The following is a 24343-nucleotide window of genomic DNA, read 5'->3' as shown; positions in this document are numbered from 1 at the left end:
TCTGCATCAGTTGAGATGATCACGTGCACGTGGATATTTTTCCTTTGTTCTGTTAATGTGGTGTATTTCATTCATTGATTTTCATACGTTGAACCTTCCTTGCATCCCAGAGCAAATCCCACTTGGTCATGGTGTATAATCCTTTTAATATGCTGTAGAATTCAATTTGCTGGTATTTTGTTGAGGATTTTTATATCAGTATTCATCAGGAATATTAATCTGTAGGTTTCTTTTCTTGTAATGTCTTTGTCTGGCTTTGGTATTAAGGTAATGCTGCCCTCATAGAATGAATTAGAGAGTATTCACTGCTCTTCAATGTTTTTGGGAGAGGTTGAGAAGTATTGGTATTAATTCCTTAAGTGTTTGGTAGAATTAATCAGTGAAGCCATCTGGTGTGCTTTTCTTTGTTGAGAGGTTTGTGATTACTGATTCAATTATTAGTTTTAGGTCTGTTCAGAGTTCCTATTTCTTCATCATTCAGTCTTGGTACATTGAGTATTTTTAGGAATTTGTTCATTTCATCTAATTTATCCAATTTGTTGGCATATAATTGTCCATAGTACGTTCTTATAATTCTTTTTATTTCAGTAAAATTAGTAGTGATATCCCCTCTTTCATTTCTGATTTTATTTATTTGAGTCCTCTTCCTTTACCTTAGTGAATCTAAGTAAAGTTTTATCAATTTTTTTCATCTTTTCAACCCTTGATTTTGTTGATTTTTGTTTTGTTTCTGTATTCTCTGTTTACTTATCTCTGCTCTGCTCTTTATTGTTTCTTCCCTTTTGCTAAATTTGGGTTTAGTTAGTTTGTTTTTTATTTTCTTAGTTCTATAAGATGTAGAGTTTAGGTTGTTGATTTGAGCTCTTTCTTCTTTTTTAGTGTAAGTATGTACAGCTATAAATTAGCTCTTTGGGCTACTTTTGTGGCATCCCATAAGTTTTGGTATGTTAGGTTTTTGTCTTCATCTGTCATTTTCTAATTTCTCTTGTGGTATCTTCTTTGACCCATTGGTTGTTTAGGAGTATGTTGTTCAATTTCCACATATTTGTGAATTTTCCAGTTTTCTTTCTTCTGTTGATTTTTAGTTTTCTACCAGTGTGATCAGAAAAGATACTGTATGATTTATATGATTTTAATCTTTAAAAATTTATTAAGACTTGTTTTGTGGCCTGAGATACGGTCTATCCTGGAGAATGTTTTATGGGTACTTGAGTATGTGTATTCTGCCATTGTTGGGTGGAATGTTCTGTACTGTCTGTTAGGTCTAATTGCCCTGTAGTGTTTGTTGAAGTCTCTGCTTCCTTATTATCTTCTCTCTGGTTGTTCTTGACGTGCTCTCTGCATGCACCTTCTGTATGCTCTGTTCCTTTTCTTTTTTACCCCCTGTGGTACTTTTGCATAGGTCACATGCTGGAATTTTTTTGTTTGTATTTGTTTCTATTTATTCATATTTGTATGTGGGTGCTTTTTTCTGGGTCTACTGTTTACTGAAAAATAATTAGCATGGGACCTCCTTGGAAACCCCTCCTTTGTTGACCTGGACTTGGTTGAGAGATTTCCTCTTGCCCTTGATTTAAAGGCTACGTTCTGTGTTGTGCTTTTCAGTTGCCCAAAGAGAATGGGTTCAGGACTCATCTCCAGGCTTTTCGTTCCATATCTTCCCCATTTGTCAATTCTTTATTTTGAGTCTTCTTCTCATTAGCAGGATTCTAGGACTGGAGCCGGGCCTTTGGAAAATCACCATCTGGCAGCTTTATTCCTCATGTTTTCTCATGAATTTGTGGCAGCTACAGACCATGGAACTCACCTGCGCGGTTTGGGTGTATGTCTAGTTATGTGAGGTTAGGGGAGTAGGAGTGGCGGCGGGCAGCTCCATGAATTTAAGTTTTTTCCTTTCCTTCTGTGTGAGTTGGCTACTTGGTGCTGGAATCAGGTTTGAAGAATGCTCTGTGGGTCAGGATCATGGGCTTTGGTTTGGGGGTTAGCTGTTTTTGACAGCTTTCATTCACAGATCTGAATCAGGCTTGATTCCAGATTCTACTCTCTGTAGGCAGGATGCCGATTCAGAACAGGGAAATGGCGCTTTTCAGCCCTGTGGCTGTCCCTGTCCCACTGCTGAGCTGGTATGGAAGCAGGCCTTCCCCTGCCTGCCCAGTCCTCCCTTGGCTCCCAGTCTTTTCCTTTCCATCACGCTGCTGCATGCGTGATACATCCAGAGTTCTCCCAGCATCCCCACTCATCTGCCAAAATGATTGAATATCTGATTAGTATTCTGTGAAGTTTGGTGTTTCTTTTTGGACATGCCCTGCAGCCTGTGGGATCTTAGTTCCCCAACCAGGGATCGAACCCACGCCCCCTGCATTGGAAGCGTGAGTCTTAACTACTGGACTACCAGGGAGATCCCCTCCGAAGTTTGTAGTACAGACATTTTCCTGGCTTCAACACAGATGAATGATATTGTGTTTTTCTTTGGGTGGTTAATTTTGAATATTTTTTAAAAAATTAATTTGTTTTTGGCTGCATTGGGTCTTCGTTGCTGCACACGGGCTTTCTCTAGTTTCGGCGAGCGGGGGCTACTCTTCATTGCAGTGCATGGGCTTCTCATTTCAGTGGCTTCTCTTGTTGTGGAGCATGGGCTCTAGGCGTGTGGGCTTCAGTAGTTGTGGCTTGTGGGCTCTAGAGCTCAGGCTCAGTAGTTGTGGCGCACAGGCTTAAATGTTCCGCGGCATGTGGGATCATCCTGGATCAGAGCTTGAACCCGTGTCCTCTATATTGGCAGGTGGATTCTTAACCACTGCGCCACCAGGGAAGTCCCTGGGTGGTTAATTTTGGTGAGTATCAGGAAGGGCTTTTTTCTGCCGCAAAAGTAATATGCTCTTTAATCAGTCATCTTTTCTAGAAAGCCAAGGTGCTTCTTTACTAACAGTTTTTAAAGGAAAATCTGATAAATCAGTACATCCCCAACACATTACCCACAATCTTCACATATACATGCCTGGTTCATTTTACACAACCAATGAATTCAGTTGATAAAGTGAAGCAACTTTTTGGAGCCTGATTTTACATATGGCAGGGATATTCATTTATTTAAATGATCTTATGAAAATGATAAGCATTTTAAAAGCAAATAATCATTAAAAATTAATTTATTTTTGGCTGCACTGGGTCTTCATTGCTGTGTGCGGGCTTTCTCTAGTTGCGGCGAGTGGGGGCTACTCTTCGTTGCGGTGCACGGGCTTCTCATTGCGGTGGCTTCTCTTGTTGCAGAGCATGGGCTCTAGGTGCACGGGCTTTAGTAATTGTGGCTCACAGGCTCAGTAGTTGTGGCTCGTGGACTCTAGGGCGCAGGCTCCGTAGTTGTGGCGCACAGGCTTAGTTGTTCCATGGCATGTGGGATCTTCCCAGACCAGGGCTCAAACCCGTTTTCCCCTGCATTCGCAGGCAGATTCTTAACCACTGAGCCAGCAGGGAAGTCCCAAGATTGATATCCTTCAAAGACTTTACACACTGATGGAGGGTGAGGCTGGGAGAAGACAAGTACGCAAATAATTTTATTACAAGATGGAATGTGAAAACTGCCTTAGGCCTCCCCAGGATGAAGGAAAGGATGAAACAAAATCGAGGAAGCTTTTATGAAAGAACTAGTATATGTGCAGAACCTTGAAAGAGATGAATTAAAAATTTTTAATTGTTTCTGATTATAAAATAATATATATGTAGGTTATTAAAAATTTGAAAAATGGAGAAAAATATAGAAAAGAAAATGATATACCAGTAAAATGATATACTCACCACCCAGAGATGACTGTTAGTATTTTCTTCCAGTTCTTTTCCCTTTGTGTACATATCTCTTTTAAGGAAAGTATGTACATTGAGTATATGCAATTTTATATCTTTTTTGCTCGCAGTCAGCAATGTAGCATGAGCATTTTCTTATGGATCTAAGATTTTGATAGGTGAGGAGAAGTATTTAGGGCAGAAGGAATAATATATATTTGAATGGTATAGAAATGAGAAAACTCAGGGACTGTTTTGTGAATAATAATTAAACCCATTTTGTGGAATGAACATTGGCATGTGGTATCTGATTGAGTCACATGTTCTACCCTTAACTTCACTTGTTTTTCATATTTATGATCTCCACACATGAGTTAATTCATTGTCTTGGTGGGAACTTCTGAATACTAGCTCATGTATAATCCACATTTATCCTGCTTAATTCTTTCTCTTGGCTGCAATAGAAAACCTGGTAACAGTATGTACATGTTTTCCATTGTTTTTCTTTAGATCAGTCCAAAGTGTTTGTGAAGGTTTTTAATGAAATTGACCGGATGCCCCAACTTCTTGCATACTACTACAAGTGTCACAAGGTGAGAAGCTGTGAGTGATTACCATTGTGGAATGCTTGTAGAACTGGGCTACAGAATCACAGTTTTGAATCCCAGTTTCCTACGCAAAGGTAAAAATATTTGCCTCCCCGCCCTCTGGTCTTTTTCTTTCAATTAGCCAGTAGGGGGTGCTCTTGGTCCAGCCTGTGGATTCATTTAATTGCAAGTTGGAAAAAAGTCATTAGTTTTCAGCCTCACTTGTATTTATAACTAGATTTCCTTTACAGATTGAAGAGTTTTAATTTTTCCTATTTTTGTCTTTTAAGGGCGATTAGGTTTATTATGCCTTCAGCAAGCTTTAAGAATTTTATCTGTTTTCTAGGTTTGTTGAAATTAGGTTACTGAAAATCTTGACAGCTTCCTGGGCTAACTTGTTAATTCCTTCAAGTCCAGTGCCCATCTGTCTTTTAAGCAGTGGTGTTAGGACAAGAAGCTAAAACACATATTCACGCCCACCTCTGAGGTCTATTCAGAAGAATGGTAGCATGCTGAGTACATTGGCATGCTTTGGGGGCAAGAAAAAAGGAGAAAGGATCACTTGGAGGGCAACAGATTCAAGTTCTGGATGATGATCAGAGCAGGTGACTGTAAATTTTTTTTTCCTGCCTCTTTTGAAGTGAATCATCGTCCGTGGGTACCCGATTGCCTGGGAGAGTAGGCAGTGGCCAGTCGCTTGCCCTGGTAGGAGGGCAGGGCAGTTGCAGCAGGCAGTATGTCTTGGCGGACCCAGTAAGGCCTCCTTTGTTCTGCCTCTGCAGGTCCAGCTTTTAGCAGCCTGGCAGGAGCTGTGCCAGACCGACCTACCCCTGGACCGGCAGCTCACTGGACTCTATGACGCCTTGCTGGGTGCTTTGCACACGCAAATCCAGTGGGCTATGCAGGTAACAGCTCTTTTGGGTTCTAGCGAGAACAAAGCCCGTGGTGCCGAGGGAGAGGGTGATGGCCTTGGGAGCGGGCTGCTCCACCGCAGAGCACCCAGGCCACCCAGAGAGAGCACTGCTTGAAGAACCTCCCCATTTGCTGTCGTCACCAAAGGGGCAGGAAAATCTTTAGGTCTCTGTTCTAACTCTTCTTATCGCTCTTATCTATATCTTAAATAGAATCTAATGTGACAATGTTGCTTGTTGTTCAGCAGGGGAGCCCTGTGGAATTCCTGGAGGCCATTATCTTCTGATCTAAAAGCAGGAGGGCCTCAGTCAGGTGGTGCTTGAGTGAACAAGGCTGTTTTAATCTTAACTTTGGGTAAAATTTACCCGGCCTAAAGTTAGTTTCCCTTGTTCTCACAATAGGCCAAGAGTTAGAGGAACAGTATAATTTTAAAGGCACCCTCTGACTTAGGGGAGAGATGAGACAGAGAACTTCATTTCATTTACTTTCACGAACTTTCCATCATTTACTTTCCTAAACTCTCTAGGCATTTTCAGTCTTGAAGGATATAAAACATTGGTCCCTTGTCTTGATGCCAGGAGGTGCACTAGATCTTCTCTTTAGAAGGGGAAAAAGGCTGTCTTATGTCTGAGTAATGACTGACTGGGCCTGTTTATGGTGTGGCTTATATTTTTTTCAGAATTAATTGTGAATCACCCTTCGCGTATTGGTTAGTAATTTGCTGGAATGGACTCCACTGTAGTTAGAGAGAATTCCTCATATAGGGTCATGTCATTCAAGGTGGTTGAAGTGCTCTTCTCCATCCTCTTTTCTTTCTCCTTGAACCAACCTCATTCAGACAAAAAACCCCAAAGAAACAAAAACACCCCCAAACCAGCGAACAAAACAAAAAACAACCTCCTGTAGAAGTTTCCCATTTTTTATGCAATCGTCAGTTTTCAGTGATCCTGTCCATCCGCATGCATTTCTGTGTCCTTGTCTCGTCTACTGCTTATATCTTGAGGATAAAAACAGTTCATGCCTGTAAGTACAATTGCCCTTCAGCATCCTGGAAAAAGGATTTTGACTTCTCACACTTTTTTTTGGGCCTCACCCCAAGTTTTGTAAGACGTAAGTTTATGCTAATTTCTACTTTTGTCCCATGGCCCATTTTCTTTTCAGAATGTGAGCATGATAGGAGACTGTCATCTCCTGAAGCTCAGTAGAGTACAGAAGAAAATCAAAGGAGCCAGGGTGAATGTATCTCTAAAGACTTTTTTTCCCTGGTATTTTATTTTATTTTTTATATTTTGGCCATGCCACGTAGCATGTGGGATCTTAGTTCCCCAACCAGGGATTGAACCCCGGCCCCCTGCAGTGGAAGTACGGAGTCTTAACCACTGGACCGCCAGGGAATTCCCTTTCCCCAGTATTTTAATATGGAAAGTTTCCAACATATAAAAAATTTGAAAGAATTGTACAGTGAACACCATGTACCCACCTCCTGTGTTCTACAATGAACATTTTGCTATATTTGCTTTATCACAGATCTGTCCATCTATCCATGTGTATCTGTTCATTGACCCATCTTATTTTTTGATTCATTTCAAAGTAAGTTGCAAACATCATTCACTTCAGAACATACGTATTATTAACTAGAGTTCAGTTTTTGTTTACTGGGATTTTTTTTTTAGGTAAAATTATAAAATGCAATGATCTTAAATATGCCATTTAATTAGTTTTGACAAATGCTGTTTAACCTATTCCCCTACCAAGATATGGAACATGACTGTCACACTAGAAAGTTCCCTTGTGTTCCTTCTCAGTCAGTCTTAGTACCAACATCCCTGAAGGCAACCACTGTTCTGATTTTTCCCACCATAATTTAGTTTAGCCCGTTTTAGGATTTCATGTAAATGGAATCATGTGGTGTATGTCCTTTTGGCGAGGCTTCTTTCATTCAGCATGTTTTTGGAGATTTATTCATGTTGTTGTACGTATCAGTAGCTTGTTCCTTTTTATTACTGAACACTCTTACATGGTATGAATATATGACAGTTCTGTTTATTGAGGTTTTTTAAAAATTTTATTTATTTAATTAATTTATTTTTGGCTGCATTGGGTCTTTGTTGCTGTGCGCGGGCTTTCTCTACTTGCAGCGAGCGGGGGCTACTCTTTGTTGCGGTGCGCAGGCTTCTCACTGAGGTGGCTTCTCTTATTGCGGAGCACGGGCTTCAGTAGTTGTGGCTCGTGGGATCTAGAGTGCAGGCTCAGTAGTTGTGGCGCTCGGGCTTAGTTGCTCCATAGCTTGTGGGATCTTCCCAGACCAGGGCTCGAACCCGTGTCCCCTGCATTGGCTGGTGGATTCTTAACCACTGCGCCACCACGGAAGCCCTATTGAGTCTTTTATTGATGGACACTTGTGCTATTTCCAGTTTAGTACAATTATAAATAAAGCTGCTCTAAACATTGTTCTGTAAATTTTTTGTGGACACCACATGTGCATATCTCATGGGTAAAGACGTGGAAGTGGAATTGCTGGGTTATAGAGTAGGTTTATATTTAGATTTATAAGAAATCAGCACTTTTGGGGCTTCCCTGGTGGCACAGTGGTTGGGAATCCGCCTGCCAATGCAGGGACACAGGTTTGAGCCCTGGTCTGGGAAGATCCCACATGCCACGGAGCAACTAAGCCTCTGTGCCACAACTACTGAGCCTGCGCTCTAGAGCCCGCAAGCCACAGCTACTGAGCCCACGTGCTGCAACTACTGAAGCCCGTGCGCCTAGAGCCTGTGCTCCGCAACAAGAGAAGACACCACAATGAGAAGCCCGCACACTGCAACAAAGAGTAGCCCCTGCTCGAAGCAACTAGAGAAAGCACGCACACAGCAACGAAGACCCAACGCAGCCAAAAATAAAGAAATCGGCACTTTTTCAAAATGAGTGTGCTTTTTACATTCCTACAACACAAGTGTGTGAGAGTTCTGATTGCTACACGTCAGGTGTTGTCTTTTCTTTTTTTGTAAATTTATTTTATTTATTTATTTTTGGCTGCATTGGGTCTTCGTTGTTGCACTTGGGCTTTCTCTAATTGCAGTGAATGGGGGCTGCTCTTCATTGCGGTGTACGGGCTTCTCACTGTGGTGGCTTCTCTTGTTGCAGAGCACGGGCTGTAGGCGTGCAGCCTTCAGTAGTTGCAGCACGTGGGCTCAGTAGTCGTGGCACATGGGCTTAGTTGCTCCACGGCCTGTGGGATCTTCCTGGACCAGGGCTCGAACCCATGTCCCCTGCATTGGCAGGCAGATTCTTTTTTTTTAAATTTATTTTATTTATTTATTATTTTTGGCCACGTTGGGTCTTTGTTGCTGTGTGCGGGCTTTCTCTAGTTGCAGTGAGCGGAGGCTACTCTTTGTTGCGGTGTGCGGGCTTCTCGTTGCAGTGGCTTCTCTTGTTGCACAGCACGGGCTCTAGGTGCATGGGTTTAAGTAGTTGTGGCACTCAGGCTCAGTAGTTGTGGCTCACAGGCTCTAGAGCGCAGGCTCAGTAGTTGTGGTGCATGGACTTAGTTGCTCCGTGGCATGTGGGATCTTCCCGGACCAGGGCTTGAACCTGTGCCCCTGCATTGGCAAGCAGATTCTTAACCACTGCACCACCAGGGAAGTCCCTAGGTGTTATCTTTTTAATCTTAGCCATTCTGGTGGGTGTGTTGTAGTATCTCTCTGTGGTTTTAATTTGCAATTCCCTGATGACTAAGGATGTTGAACACCTTTTCTCATGCTTACTGGCCATTTGTATATCTTCCTTTGTGAAGTATCTGTTCTGGTCTTCTACCCATTTAAAAAAATTGGGTAATTTGCCTTTCTATTATTGAGTTATAGAAGTTCTTTACATATTCTAGGTATAAGTTCTTTATCAGATATATTTTGTAGATATTTCCTTCCAGTCTGTGGCTTGAGCAGAAGTGTTGATTTTGATGAACTTGATTTTATCATTTCTTTTATGGTTATTGCTTTCTTTGTCCTCAGAAACCATCACCATTCCCCAAGTTGCAAAGCTCTTCTTCTGTGTTTTCTTATAGAAGCTTGTTGAGCTTTTACATTTAGTTCTATGGCCCATCTTGAATTATTTTTTGTGTGTGTAGTGTAGGGTAAGGTCAGATTGTTTTTGCATGTGCTGTTTGGGTTAATTCTATGGCCCTAGTTGTTAAGTTTGGTCTTACAGTCTTTGAACTTTTGGTTCTTGTTTGGCAAATGGCCAGAGCATCCCTTTTGCCAGATCGCTTTAAAGGAAAGGGGACACCTTTGAGCATAGGGGACCTGTTGTTTGGTCAGCTGGAACTATCAGCTATAAACATAGTTTCAGCTGACAACCAATTAGAACGCTTGGGTACAGGGTCGTTTAGTCTAATTCTCCCCCCACCACCCAGCACCCCAGCCTCAGGTCACTTAAATAGGAGCTAAGAGTGAAGTAGGTACTCATTGCCTAGTCCTTTCTCACAGTACAAGGAGAGGAGTCAGGATTTCTCTTTCTAGATAAGAATAGTTTTCATTTTCTCCTTTGGTCCATCCTTTCTTGTAGTAAAATGTTTCTTTTGTCAAATCAGGACATTGGACTGGGTGATATGTAAAGGTCTCTATGGTTCTCTTATGTTTGGGGGATCGTGGGGGGAATACACTGGATGGAGACAGAGGAGGGTTTGTATTGGTGCAGCTTTGTGTGGAGGGAGTGGGAACATTGAACGCAAGACAGAAGTTTGGCTTTCTCTAGAAGATAGTGAGCCTCTGGAGCAATAGAGTGAATGATGATGTTACTGTTTTAAGAATGCTTTTGGTGTAAGAATATCACCTATGTAGTTTCTCTGCCAAAAAGTCTTACCATGAGGAAACATGCAGACAAATCCAAATCAAAGACCATTTTTCAAAACATGTCCTAGGGCTTCCCTGGTGGTGCAGTGGTTGAGAGTCCGCCTGCCGATGCAGGGGACACGGGTTCATGCCCCGGTCTGGTAAGATCCCACATGCCACGGAACGGCTGGGCCCGTGAGCCCTGGCCACTGAACCTGCGCATCCGGAGCCTGTGCTCCGCAACGGGAGAGGCCACAACAGTGAGAGGCCTGCGTACCGCAAAAAAAAAAACAAAAAAACAACTGTCCTAGACTCTTCAAAAATGTCAGTGTCATGAAAGAAAAAAAGTCAGGAAATTGTTTAGATTAAAGGAGACAAAAAAAAAGACAACTAAATGTAATTTCATGATCCTGGATTGGATTCTGCATGATGACACAAAAAACTATCAAGGACATTGAAAGAACAATTGGGGAAATTTGAACATGGACTGTGGCAGGTAAAAGTATTACATCAAGGTTACATTTGATTATCTGCAGTGTTGTAATATAGGAGGATGGCCTTATTCTTAAGAGATAGACGCTGAGGTATTTAGGGATGATGTGTCATGATATCTGTGATTACCTTTCCAATGGCTTAGAGAGAAATAGAAATAAAGCAATTGTGGCAAAATGTTGATTGTTGAATCTTGCAGTATTTAAACATTTAAAGTGTAAGAAAAATTCTAAATAACATTTCAAAATAATGAATTTGGTGGTGGTAAATAGGGTGAATTGATGAAGAAAGACTGAAGACAGGTAGGAAGCTATGTTTGGTCTAGGATGGTGATGGTAATGTAGCAAAAGATATCCAGTTAAAAAATGAACAGTTGCTAGGACCTGGTAACTGATAAAGGGACTGAAAGAAAGGAAAGTGAAAAGGGAGATTTTTATTCTGGTTGAATGGTGATGCTACTGACAGAAATAAGAAAGTTGATAGAAACAGACCTGGGGAGGTCAGTGGGAAAATAATGAATTCCAATTCAGGACACTTTTTTTTTTTTTTTTTCTTTCTGGTACATGGGCCTCTCACTGTTGTGGCCTCTCCCGTTGCGGAGCACAGGCTCCAGACTCACAGGCCCAGCGGCCACGGCTCACAGGCCTAGCCGCTCCGCGGCATGTGGGATCTTCCCGAACCGGGGCACGAACCTGTGTCCCCTGCGTCGGCAGGTGGACTCTCAACCACTGCGCCACGAGGGAAGCCCTCAGGACACTTTTAAATTCCAAGTGAGAGTGGCTCAGCTTAATGGTGACATCCAGTAGATGGCTGGAAGCTGTTGCTCAGGATATAAATTGGTCATTTCGGTATTTGTTGGGTTAGATTTGCATTTCCTCTATTTCTTTCTCTCAGACCCCAGCAGTGATGTTTATTAAACTAAACAGGTGTTTGTTGAAGTTTTGTGAATTCTCTATGAGAATTTAAAAATTTTGTTTTCTATTTTGGTAATAATCTAAGAAAAAATATAAGCATATTTTGGGTCATGTATGTGACCACCTTATAACCCACTGCTGCCATGTAATTTCAGTGGGTGCTTTTCTGTTGATAGTCACATTGGTACCCCTCTTCTATTGGGGGCCAGTGAAAAAAGAAAGAGACAAACTTAATGCTTAGATAATGTAAGTGCTGGTGCCAAGTGAGTGCTGTTTAATGCCGTTGCCAACCTGATGTTTTCTTAGTAGTTTGTAGTTTGAGTAGAGATAGAAGCAGTGTAAAAATTCTCCTCACATACCACAGAGAAGCATAGGCAGGCTGAACTCAAAAAAAACCTGTGCTGTAGCAGTCAGATCAAATTATTGATGAAAAAGGCAGTTTAGCTGCAGCAAACATCTTCATCTGTCCTATTATTTTGAATTTTATTGGTTTGATAGTTAATTTTTTATGTGTGGTAAAATATACATAAAATTTACCATTTTAGCCATTTTAAGTGTACAATCAAGTGGCATTAAGTACATTCAAAGTGTTGATTAACTATCATGCTATTTCCAGAACTTTTTCATCACCCTAAACAGAAACTGTGTACTCATTAAGTAATAACTCCCCACTTCGCCCTCTTCCATCCCCTAGTAACCTTAACCTTTACTGTGTCTATAAATTGTCCTATTCTAGATACCTCTTATAGGTAGGGCCATATGATATTTGTCCTTATGTGTTTGGCTGATTTCACTTAGCATAATGGTTTCAGGGATCATCCATGTTGTAGCATGTATCAGAATTTTTATTACTTTTTTATGGCTGAATAATCTGTTGTATGTATTTACTACATTTTGTCTATCCATTCATTTGTTGATAAACACTTGAATTGCTTCCACCTTTTGGCTATTGTGAGTAATGCTGCTCTGAAAGTGTACAAATATCTCTTTGGGTCCCTGTTTTCAGTTCTTTTGGGTGTATACCTACAAGTGGAATTGCTGGATCATATCATAATCGTATGTTTAACATTTTGAGAAACTGCCAGACTGTTTTCTATAGCAGCTGCACCATTTTACATTCCCATCAGCAATGCATAAGAATTCCAATTTCTCTACATCCTTGTCAACACTTGTTAATTTCCATTTTTTTGATAAATAGCCATTCTAGTGTGTGTGAAATGGTATCTCATGGAGGTTTTGATTTGTATTTCCCTAATGACTGATGATGTTGAACATCTTTTCACATGCTCATCAGCCATTTGTATTATCGTCTTTGGAGAAATGTCTATTACAGTTTTTTGCCCATTTTTGGTATATGTGCTGCCGAAGCGAGCACTGCCCATTTTTGAATTGTAGTGTTTGGTTTTATGTTGTTGAGTTGTAGGAGTTCTTTATATATTCTGGATATTAATCCCTTATCAGTTACATGATTTGCAAATATTTTCTCCCATTCCATTGGTTGTCTTTTCACTCTATTTGTAACGTGTTTTAACAGATTCTTAATTTTGATATAGTCCAGTTTATCTGTTTTTTCTTTTATTGCTTATGCTTTTGGTGTCATACTTAAGAAACTGTAGTCAACTCTTGGTATCCTCAGGGAATTGTTCCAGGAACCCACCCCCCTCCCCATACCAAGATCCATGGATGCTCAAGTCCCTTATATAAAATGGTGTAGTATTTGCGTACAACCTATGCATGTACTCCTGTATACTTTAAATCATCTCTAGATTACTTATAATACCTAATACAATGTAAAGGCTATGTAAATAGTTGCTGGTATGCAGCAAATTCAAGTTTTGCTTTTTGGAACTTACTGGACTTTTTTTTTTTCCTGAATATTTTTGATCTGAAGTTGGTTGAATCTGTGGATTCAGAACGTGTAGATATGGAGTGCTAACTGTTGCTAAATCCAAGGTCATGAGGATTTTGCCCTATGTTTTCTCCTAAGAATTTTATAGGTTACTCTTTTTTTTTTTTTTTTTTTTTTTTTTAGGTTACTCTTTTTAAAAAAAAAAATTAATTTAGGGCTTCCCTGGTGGCGCAGTGGTTGAGAGTCCACCTGCTGATGCAGGGGACATGGGTTCGTGCCCCGGTCCGGGAAGATCACACATGCCACGGAGCAGCTAGGCCCGTGAGCCATGGCCACTGAGCCTGCGTGTCCGGAGCCTGTGCTCCACAACGGGAGAGGCCACAACGGTGAGAGGCCCGCGTACTGCAAAAAAAAAAAAAAAAAAAATTAATTAATTTATTTTTGGCTGCCTTGGGTCTTCATTGCTGCGCACAGTGAGCGGGGGCTACTTTTCGTTGCAGTGTGTGGGCTTCTCACCACGGTGGCTTCTCTTGTTGTGGAGCATGGGCTCTAGGCGTGCGGGCTTCAGTAGTTGTGGCATGTGGGCTTCAGTAGTTGTGGCTCGTGGGCTCTAGAGTGCAGGCCCAGTAGTTGTGGCGCTCGGGCTTAGTTGCTCCGTGGCATGTGTGATCTTCCCATACTGGGGCTCGAACCAGTGTCCCCTTCATGGCAGGCGGATTCTTAACCACTGTGCCACCAGGGAAGCCCTATAGTTCACTCTTAACATTTAGGTCTGATTAATTTTGAGTTAATTTTTGTATATGGTATCAGGTAAGGATCCAACTTTTTTTTTTTTTTTGTACGTAGTATCCAGTTTTCTGAGCACCATTTGTTGAAAAGAGTGTCCTTTTCCCATTGAATGATTTTGGCACTCATGTTGAAAATCATTTGACCATGTATGTGTGTTTCTGGGCTCTCTATTCCATTGGGCTATATGTCTATTCTTATGCAAGTACCACACTGTTTTGACTATTATAGCTTTGTAGTAAGTTTCTTTTTTCTTTTTTGCGATGTGTGGGCCTCTCACTCTTTTGGCCTCTCCCATTGCGGAGCACAGGCTCCGGACGTGCAGGCTCAGTGGCCATGGCTCACGGGCCTAGCCGCTCCACGGCATGTGGGGTCTTCCTGGACTGGGGCACGAACCCGTGTCCCCTGCATTGGTAGGCGGATTCTCAACCACTGTACCACCAGGGAAGCCCTGTAGTAAGTTTTGAAATTAGGAAGTGTGAGATAGCCAATGATCCTCTTTTTCAATATTGTTTTTGCTATTTGGGGTTCCCTCAAATTCCATCTGAATTTTAGGATGGGTTTTCCTGTTTCTCCAGAAAACACCTTTGGGATTTTGATGGAGATTGCATTGAATCTGTAGATGGCTTTGGGTAGTATTACCATGTTAACAATATTAAGTCTTCCAGTACATGAACATGGGAAGTCTTTCCATTTTTTGTGTGTATTCTTTAATTTCTCTCATCAGTGTTTTGTCGTTTTCAGTGTACAAGTCTTTTAGTTCCTTTGTTACATTTATTTCTAAATAGTTTATTCTTTTTGATGCTATTGTAAATGGAATAATTTTCTTAATTTCCTTTTCAGATTGTTAGAATAGAATTGCTAGTATAGAAATGCAAGTGATTTAAAAAAAATATTTATTTGGTTGCACTGGGTCTTTTAGTTGTGGCAGGTAGGCTCCTTAGTTGTGGCTTGTGGGCTCCTTAGTTGTGGCATGCAAACTCTTAGTTGCAGCATGCATGTGGGATCTAGTTCCCTGACCAGGGGTCAAAGCCAGGCCCTCTGCATTGGGAGCACAGAGTCTTAACCACTGCGTCACCAGGGAAGTCCTTGAATGTGAGTGATTTTCGTTTGTTGATTTTCCATCTTGCAACTTTGTTGAATTTGTTTATTACTGCTAACTTTTTTTTTTCAATTTGTTAGGCTTTTCTACATATAAGATTACATCATTTGTGAAAAGAGATAACGTTACTTTTTCCTTTCCAACATAGATGCCTTTTATTACTTTTTCTTGTCCAATTCTTCTGGCTAGAACTTCCAGTATTATGTTGAATAAAGTGGCAAAAGCAGGCACCCTTGTCTTGTTCCTGGTCTTAGGGGAAAAGCTTTCAGTGTTTCACCATTGAATATGATGTTAGCCATGGGTTTTTCTGATATGGCCTTTATCATGTTGAGGAGGTTCCTTTCTATTCCTAGTTTATTGAGTGTTTTTTTTTTCCCAATTATGAAAGGGTGTTGAATTTTGTCAGATGCTTTTTCTGCATTAATTGAGATTAATGAGCTTTTTCCCCCTTCATTCTGTTAATATATTACATTGACTAATTTGATATGTTGAACCATTCATTCTGGAGATCAGTCTCAGTCATGGTGTATAATCCTTTTAATATGCTGCTAAATTCAGTTTACTAGTATTTTGTTGAGTATTTTTGTATGTGTATTTATAAGAGATATTGGTCTGTAATTTTCTTTTCTTTTCTTTTAGTATTTGCCTGGCTTTGGTATCAGGTTAGTGAGGCCCTCATAGAATGAATTAGGAAGTGTTCTATATTAGTTTGCTAGGGCTGCGATAACAAAGTACCCTGGAATAGGTGGTTTAAAGAATAGAAATTCGTTCTGGAGGCTAGAAGCCCAAGGTCAAGGTGTTGGCCGGGTTGATTTCTTCTGAGGCTTCTTTCCTTGGCTTGCAGATGGCAGTCTTTTCCCTGTGTCTCTTTCCTTTATGTGTGCCTATGTCCTAATCTCCTCTTGTATAAGGACACTGGTCAGATTGGATTAGGGCCCACCCAGATGACCTCATTTTATCTTAATTGCCTCTTTAAAGGCCTTCTGTCTAAATATAGTCATATTCTGAGGTACTGGGGGATTTGGACTTCAATATATGAATTTTGGGGAGACACAATTCAGAATATAACATGCTCCCTCCTCTCCAATTTTTTGGGAAGAGTTTGAGAAGGACTGGTATTAATTCTTTTAATGTTTGGTAGAATTTACCAGTGAAGCCATCTGGTTCTCATTTTTTCTTTATTGGGAGGTTTTTGATTACTGATTCAGTCTCCTTACTAGTTATAGGTCTATTCAGATTTTCTGAAGTCACTTTTGGTAAATAATATTTGTAGGAATTTTTTGTCCATTTCATCTAGATTATCCAGTTTGTTAGCATACAACTGTTCATAGTATTCTCTTATAATCCCTTTTATTTCTATAAAATTGGTGGTAAATGTCCCCACCTTCATACCTGATCTTAGTAATTTGAATCTAATCTCTTTTTTTTTTTGGTCAGTCTAGGTAAAAGGTTTGCCATTTTGTTAATCTTTTAAAAGAACTAACTTCTGATTTTGTTGATTTTCTTTATTGATTTTCTGTTCTCTATTTCATTTACCTCTGCTCTAATCTTTATTATATCCTTTCTTCTACTAGCTTTGGGTTTAGTTTCTTCTTTTTCTAGTTCCTAAATGTGTACAGTTAGGTTATTGATTTGAGATATTTCTGCTTTTTTAATGTGTGCATTTACAGCTATAAATTTTCCCCTTTGCACTGCTTTTGCTGTATCCATAAGTTTTGGTTTCCATTTTCCTTCATTTCAAGATATTTTCTAATAAAAATGTGAATTGATTGATTTTATAATTTTTAAACTTACACTTATTTTTGCCTTAGTGTTGCATAAGAACAGTCTTATATCTTGTTTCATATTTGACTAAGTGAATCTGTACTTAAAACAGGGGTCCCCAACCCCAGGGTCCATGGCCTGTTAGAAACCGGGCCGCACAGCAGGTGAGCGGAGAGCGGGGCCTGCAATAGGCAGAAAGTAGCCAATTGTCCTGGACAGGATGCAAGTCTTGCTAGTTTACTTGGCTTTCTGAGCATGTTCACATGGGTGCTGAGGAAAGCTTGGGGCTCTTGACTAGACCGCTTTCCGGCTTGGAAGGATTCCTTTGAGCAGTCCAGGAGTCTGCTTCTTTAGAAGATCTGCTCCAGTGTGCTAATACAGATACCTCTCTCCCCCTGCAGGTTTTCAGGAACCCCTACGAGGTGGTGACTGTGCTGCTGATTCAGACCCTGGGGGCCCTGGTGCCCTCTCTGCCCATCTGCCTCAGCTCCAGTGTGGAGAGGGCAGGGCCCGAGCTGGAGCTCATCAAGCTGCTGGACTTCTACGACGCCACCGCCCACTTCGCCAAGGGATTGGAGATGGCCCTGCTTCCCCATGCAGGTAAACATCCTTCCTCCCAGCTTGCGGGCTTTTTTTTTTCTTTTTTTGCGGTACGCTGGGCCTCTCACTGTTGTGGCCTCTCCCGTTGCGGAGCACAGGCTCCGGATGCGCAGGCTCAGCGGCCATGGCTCACGGGCCCAGCTGCTCCGCGGCATGTAGGATCTTCCCGGACCGGGGCACGAACCTGTGTCCCCTGCATCGGCAGGCAGACTCTAGACCACTGCGCCACCAGGGAAGCCCTCGCAGGCTTGTTTTTACTCGCTCTTTTTGAAGCGTCTGGGGCCTGGGTTTGTTTGCCTTTTCTGGTGACTGATTTTACAGAAATGCAAGGGATCAGTGTTTTCCTTCTCAACAGATATGAAAACCTTTTCCATGAAAACATTGCCATTATGGAAATAATTGTTGCCTAGCTCCAGTGCTGCCTAGGTGCTTTTACACACTCTGGGGAAGTGATAGACACTTCTGCAGGGGCTTAGAAGGTAAGAGGCAGGTAGACATTAGTGGCAACGAGTTGGCAGTGAGTTACACTTGGGAGGGTAGTGTCCTCTTCCTTTCAAGGCGTCACAGAACCTTGGGTAAGTCAACCTTAAAAGTAAACTTAAGAGAACAAATGGATTAGAGGAGCTTTTTGATAGGACAACAGCAAGTTTTTAAGGGCAGGGGTGCTGCATTAGGGCTAAGGGTGGCTATAAGGAAAATGGGCTTTCCCCAGCTGCCATCTGAGAGCAAAGCACTCCTTCTTCCCATTTAGGCAAACAATGCCTGGTGTGTTGCATTTCCCCAGCTGTTTCCCTTCTAGGTTGAAAGCATCATAAACTTTTCAGTCATACAGACTTCATCATGAATGCTACCGTCAAATCAGGAAATCGCTTCAGGAAGGCCTGCTTCTGCCGTTTGGCTGCTGTGTGTCACTGACTTGGTTTATTTAATAGTTATTCTCTTTAATTACCCTTGTGTGTAATTACCTCGTACATTTCCTGGGAGTGTGTTTATTGTTCAAGTTCCTGATGACTCATCGGTGTTTTTGGCACACTCACTGGTCAGGCCCTGGTTGTGGGAGAGGCATGGTGGATGTGGCTTTCAAGGGACCTGGATGCTGTGGTCCTAGTGGCTGAAGAGTATGTAGGCTGAGCGTCCTGTGGAGCAGAGTAGAATGAAGGCAGGGCAAGGAGCAGATTGCTTTTCTCCCACTGGTGATGGACATTATTGAAGAAGAGAGAACCACCCTCTGAAGAATCATGAAAATGCTTTGTTAGTCAGCCATGGAAGTTTAGATTTTTAATGATTCCTACTGAGGTTTTCAAAAAAGTATACCTTTTTTTTTTTTTTGCGGTACGCGGGCCTCTCACTGTTGTGGCCTCTCCCATTGTGGAGCACAGGCACCGGACGCGCAGGCTCAGCGGCCATGGCTCACGGCCCAGCTGCTCTGCAGCATGTGGGATCTTCCAGACAATTCTCAACCACTGCACCACCAGGGAAGCCCTAAAAAGTATACGCATTTTTTAATTTAAAAATACTTTGGAAACACACAAAAATAAAAATAAAAGAGTAAAAATGGTCCATGACTCAGAGAAGGCCATGGGAACATTTTATTTCCTCCCGGTAATTCAAATATAATTATACATTTTCATAAGTAAATATAAAATATATGCATATATAAGTATATGCATATATAAATATATATGCACATACATATTTAAATTTTTTATTTATTTAGTTTTGGCTGCATTGGGTCTTCATTGCTGCACACGGGCTTTCTCTAGTTGTGGCTAGCAGGGGCTACCCTTTGTTGCGGTGTATGAGCTTCTCATTGCAGTGGCTTCTCTTGTTGCATAGCACGGGCTCTAGGCACGCGAGCTTCAGTAGTTGTGGCTCGTGGGCTCTAGAGCTCAGGTTCAGTAGTTGTGGAGCATGGACTTAGTTGTTCTGCGGCATGTGGGATCTTCCTGGACCAGGGATTGAACCTTTGTTCCCTGCATTGGCAGGCAGATTCTTAACCACTGCACCACCAGGGAAGTCCCAAAATATTAGTTTATATGATCTTATATTCTCTTTTTTGCTCAAATTAATATAATGAGCATTTTTTATGTCATTCAATGTTTTCCTAAAACATGGTTTTTAATGACCACTTGATAACTATGGCTTACTTTAATTTTTAAATCTGCTGTTATAAATAAAACTATTATTAACAATCTTACATATTAATTTTGGAGTCCAGCTCTGATTATTCCTTGGGATAAGTTTGAGAATTACAATTGCTAATAAATGAAAACTTTAAAGATGTTTGTCACATTTTTCTCTTTAGAAAGTTTCTACCTGTTTTCACGTCCATCAGTAGTAAATGAGGCTGCTGATTCCCACATGCCCTCACCAGCACTAGGCTCTATCTTTTTTTCCCCTTGCCAGGTTCTTAGACAGTTAATGATATATTATTTTAATTTTCATGTCTTTGATTACTAGCCAGTTTGAAAATTATATTATAAAAAGTTATATTTTTTTCTTGAATTTCTTATTCTTTTGCTTCTTTTTCTGTTTGAGGGTTTAATCTATTTCTGGTTAATTTATAAGAGCAATTTATTTAAAGCAATATATTATTAAATATATTATAAAAAGCAACAAAGTATTGTTATAAAAATTCATGATATAACTATCTGTGACACAAAATGAAAGTCTCCTATAATCCCGCTTGCTAGAAATAACCACTGTTAAAAATTTGGTGTATATTCCCTAAATATCCTTATATAGTAAGGATTTTTTTTCTTATCAAGTATGTTGCAGATATATTTTCTAACTTTCTGGCCTTTAACTTCTTTGCCTTTAACACTTTTCCATTTTAATAATTAATAATGTACATAGTGTAATTCAAAATATGTAAAAGGTTATGCAATAGAAGTCAAAAAGTTAAATAATTTGTTGACGTTATAGTTAATAAGCAATATGTATTCAGTATAGAAAAAACCAGAAAATACAAGGAAGGAAAAAGATCATGCTCAACCAACTGTCCAGAAACAGTATTTTGGATTATATACACATGCAAATTTTGTATATGAGTGTGTGGGTACTTAAATGTTTTTAATAGAATATTTTATTATCATTATCACCCCCCATTTTATATTGATTCAATATTGTCATCCAAAACACAAGTTTTCCCAGTTCCACAGAAGTCTTTATAGCTGTTTCCCTACCTCGCATTAAAATCCGGTCAGTGTACATGCATTTTCTTTGGTTGTCCTGTCTCTTTAATCTCTTTTAATCTAAAAGAGTCATCTCATCTTTTGTCTTTCATGACATTGACATCTTTGAAGAATACAGGGTAGTTTTCCTGTAGAATGTTCCATATTCTGTAATTATCTAATTGTTTCCTTGTGATTACATTTAGATTAAACATTTTTAGTAAGTGGTGATGATGTGTACTTCCTATGGCATCACATCAGGAGACACATAATGTCCAATTATTGGTGATGGGTTGGATTAATCACTTGGTAGTTGGACCTGCCAGATGACTCCATTGTAAAGTTACCTTTTCCTCTTTGTAATTAATAAGTATCTGTGGCGTGATATTTTGAGCCCATAGGAATATACTGTTCCTTAAGAAATATTTACTTAGTGACTTTAGCATCCATTGGTAATCCTTGTCTGAATAAACTTTTGCATTGCTGATTATAAAATGGTAATATTCTAATTCTCTCATTCCTTTTACATGTATTAGCTGGCATTCTTTTTTTAAAAAAAATTTATTCATTTATTTATTTTTGGCTACGTTGGGTCTTCGTTGCTGCTCACGGGCTTTTTCTAGTTGCGGTGAGCGGAGACTACTCTTCGTTGTGGTGTGTGGGCTTCTCATTGCAGTGGCTTCTCTTGTTGCGGAGCACGGGCTCTAGAAGCGCAGGCTTCAGTAGTTGTGGCACGCGGACTCAGTAGTTGTGGCACACGGGCTTAGTTGCTCCACTGCATGTGGGATCTTCCCAGACCAGGGCTCGAACCTGTGTCCCCTACATTGGCAGGCAGATTCTTAACCACTGCGCTACCAGAGAAGTCCCTTGCCGGCATACTTTTGTGAAGAGGAGATTTTTCTTTCTCTTTGATATCACTGTGAACTCATTGGATTCTTTTTTTATTCATTGTATTATCCATTATTTTCATTATTCATTTTGATGCTCGAATTATTTCAAATTTGGTCAGTGGTTGCCCCTTCAGGCTGGCTCCTGTATCATTTTGACACGTCCCTATCAGCCTTTGAGTGCTTTATTGTTTTTTGGCACACACTGTTCCAGGAACACTTTGTACTTTCTCTGCCTCAGACCAGGAATCAGCCATATTCTCGAGGAGCTTGGTTTCTTCTAATGGGAAATGGTATTTAGAAACCAAGATCTGGCACCAGGGATGCTTATTGTTGCTGGACTGTTATTACTTCCTATGCCCTTTGTGGACAGAACTAGGAAATGCATAGTTTTTAAAATTACCAGTTTATACTGATACTTCCAAATCAAATGCAACACCAATAGATTTTTACCTCTTGCTGTTCTCAGTTGCATCTCTTTTCTCCTACAGTGAAAATTCTGGTTCTCATCAGCAGTGTGTGAGTGTGTGTGTGTGTGCATGTGATGTGTGTGTGTGTTATATACACATACAGTTATTTTTCATGACCCTATTATGGATAGGTCAAAATGTATTTAGTTTATTTATTCAACTACAATTGGACTAGTTCTAGAGTGCTGGATGCTGAGGATGCTATGATAAGCAAAACCAGACACAGTCCCTGCTCTCATACAATGTATGTTCCAGTGGGAAATAACCAAATAATCACACTAATGAGTGTATAATTACAAAGTGAGATGAGTACTTTGAAGAATAGCAAAATGGTTCTAGGAGAAAAGCAAAATGGTTTTAAGCAAATAAAGATGATTGAGACTAGCAGACTTGAGTTTAGTGAGTACTGAGGGAAGAATAGGCGTTAACCAGATGAAGAGGGATAGGGAAGAACAAGGTCGTTTCAGACAGAAGTAGTAGCAAGTGGCCAGAGGGGAGCTTCTGAGGAGCTGAGGGAAGGCTAGAAGCTAGGGGAATTGTGAAGGAGGCTGAGTCTATAGAAGTAAACATAAAAGTAGCTGGCCTTTATTGAGTGCTTATACATGCTAGACACATACTATTTTGGTTTTTTTGTTTGTTTTTTTTTGCGGTACGTGGGCCTCTCCCATTGTGGAGCACAGGCTCCGGACGCCCAGGCTCAGCGGTCATGGCTCACGGGCCCAGCCGCTCCATGGCATGTGGGATCTTCCCGGACCGGGGCACGAACCCGTGTCCCCTGCATCGGCAGGCGGACTCTCAACCACTGCGCCACCAGGGAAGCCCGACACATACTATTTTATATAATCTCCAGTTAAGCCTTATAAAATTGATGCCATTATTAATTTCATTTTATAGTTGAGGAAACAGACACTGAAAAGTTAAGTCATATGCACAGAGTCACCTAACTAGGAAGCAGTAGAGCTTCAATAGAAGAGCCTTCACCCTTAACTACCACCCTCTTTCACCCCCTGAGGTCAAACGATGCAGAACTTTGTAGGCTATGGAAAAGATTTTGGATTCCAACTGAAGAGATAATTCTTAGAAGTTGAATTGCTGTGCCATAGAATATGCACATTAAAATTTTTATGTAGTTGAATATAGGAATTTTGGGAATGCCTAGTGTATGGGCTCCAGATGGAAAATGTTCTTTCTGCAGAGCCTTTTCTCTGTAGCAGTTCTTGAACTTGACCGTGAGGAGGGTTATCATTTGAAGAGGTTCTTGACCATGGCGGGTTGTAGGATTAAGGGGATTGGTATCTCTAATAGTGCCTTAGGCACATAATGCACAAAGCTCAAATGTATCAAAAGATTTACTGACATGATTGCTTCAGCTTCCATGAATGGTAAAAGCAGATGAACAGAAAGTAGTCATTCCTAAGATGAAATAGGAAAAGTTCCAGTGGAGGTCCTTGCACCTGTTGTTTTTCAGCAATTGATTTCCAATTCTTTGTTCATTATTGCATTTAATTTCTGATTCCCTGAAGATGAGCAAACCCTGGTGAAAGTCGTGGAGCTGGTGGATGCTGTGTATGGTCCGTACAGACCCTACCAGCTGAAGTACGGTGACATGGAAGAGAAGAACCTCCTCCTCCAGATCAGCGCGGTGCCTCTGGTAATGGCATAATACTGGCAGTGGCCGTTCGGGAATCAGTTCTATTTGCCAGACTCCTAGGGTTGGGGGTGGGTGGGATGCGTCAGAGAAGGTGTGAGGTGGCGTTAGGAATGCAAAGAGTGGGAACTGGTGTGCAAACACTGGGCTCTCAGTGCTTCCTGGGCTCTTGTAATCCAAATGTAAAATGAGACCACAGATATGCTACCAGTTTTTTATTTAAAATCCTCTAGCAAAACTTAGAGGCTTAAATCTTCTTGAGAGTAAGTTGATTATCCCCCTGATTCAGTCATTATCACACAGTCTTTTGTTTAAGGCAGCATATACAAATGGACACAGGAGCTGCGTATTCATGGACAGTACTCTAGGGCCAGGTTCACCAGGTGGGCACCAGAGGGGAATTTCCATTGTAAATGTTAAGGTTGCCTAGCATGATGTGAGTTGACATTTAAGAATAGATCTTACAGTAGTTAAAACCTGCCACCTCCCGCTGCTTTTCCGTTTTCTAAGGACGTACCTAGAAAGTCTGTTCCGCTCAGTTATGTTCTTGCCCCTGAAG

At 40.8% G+C, this 24343-nt stretch overlaps 1 protein-coding gene across 6 annotated transcripts in view; it reads left to right on the top strand.

Annotated features, from left to right (window-relative positions):
• COG7 (component of oligomeric golgi complex 7) overlaps window positions 1-24343 on the top strand; it is an 86667-nt gene that overhangs the window by 15796 nt on the left and 46528 nt on the right. For all 6 annotated transcript variants that reach the window (XM_032604129.1, XM_032604130.1, XM_032604128.1 and 3 more), the window contains 4 exons: window positions 4288-4370; window positions 5147-5269; window positions 17408-17606; window positions 23660-23787. In XM_032604129.1, coding sequence (XP_032460020.1) covers window positions 4288-4370; window positions 5147-5269; window positions 17408-17606; window positions 23660-23787 — 533 coding nt within the window. The remainder of the gene's footprint in view (window positions 1-4287; window positions 4371-5146; window positions 5270-17407; window positions 17607-23659; window positions 23788-24343) is intronic.

Source organism: Phocoena sinus, chromosome 15 (genome assembly GCF_008692025.1).
Source record: "Phocoena sinus isolate mPhoSin1 chromosome 15, mPhoSin1.pri, whole genome shotgun sequence".
Taxonomy (NCBI): Eukaryota; Metazoa; Chordata; class Mammalia; order Artiodactyla; family Phocoenidae; genus Phocoena; species Phocoena sinus.
Note: the sequence above shows the minus strand (reverse complement) of the source record. Positions and strands in the feature narration are given on the sequence as shown.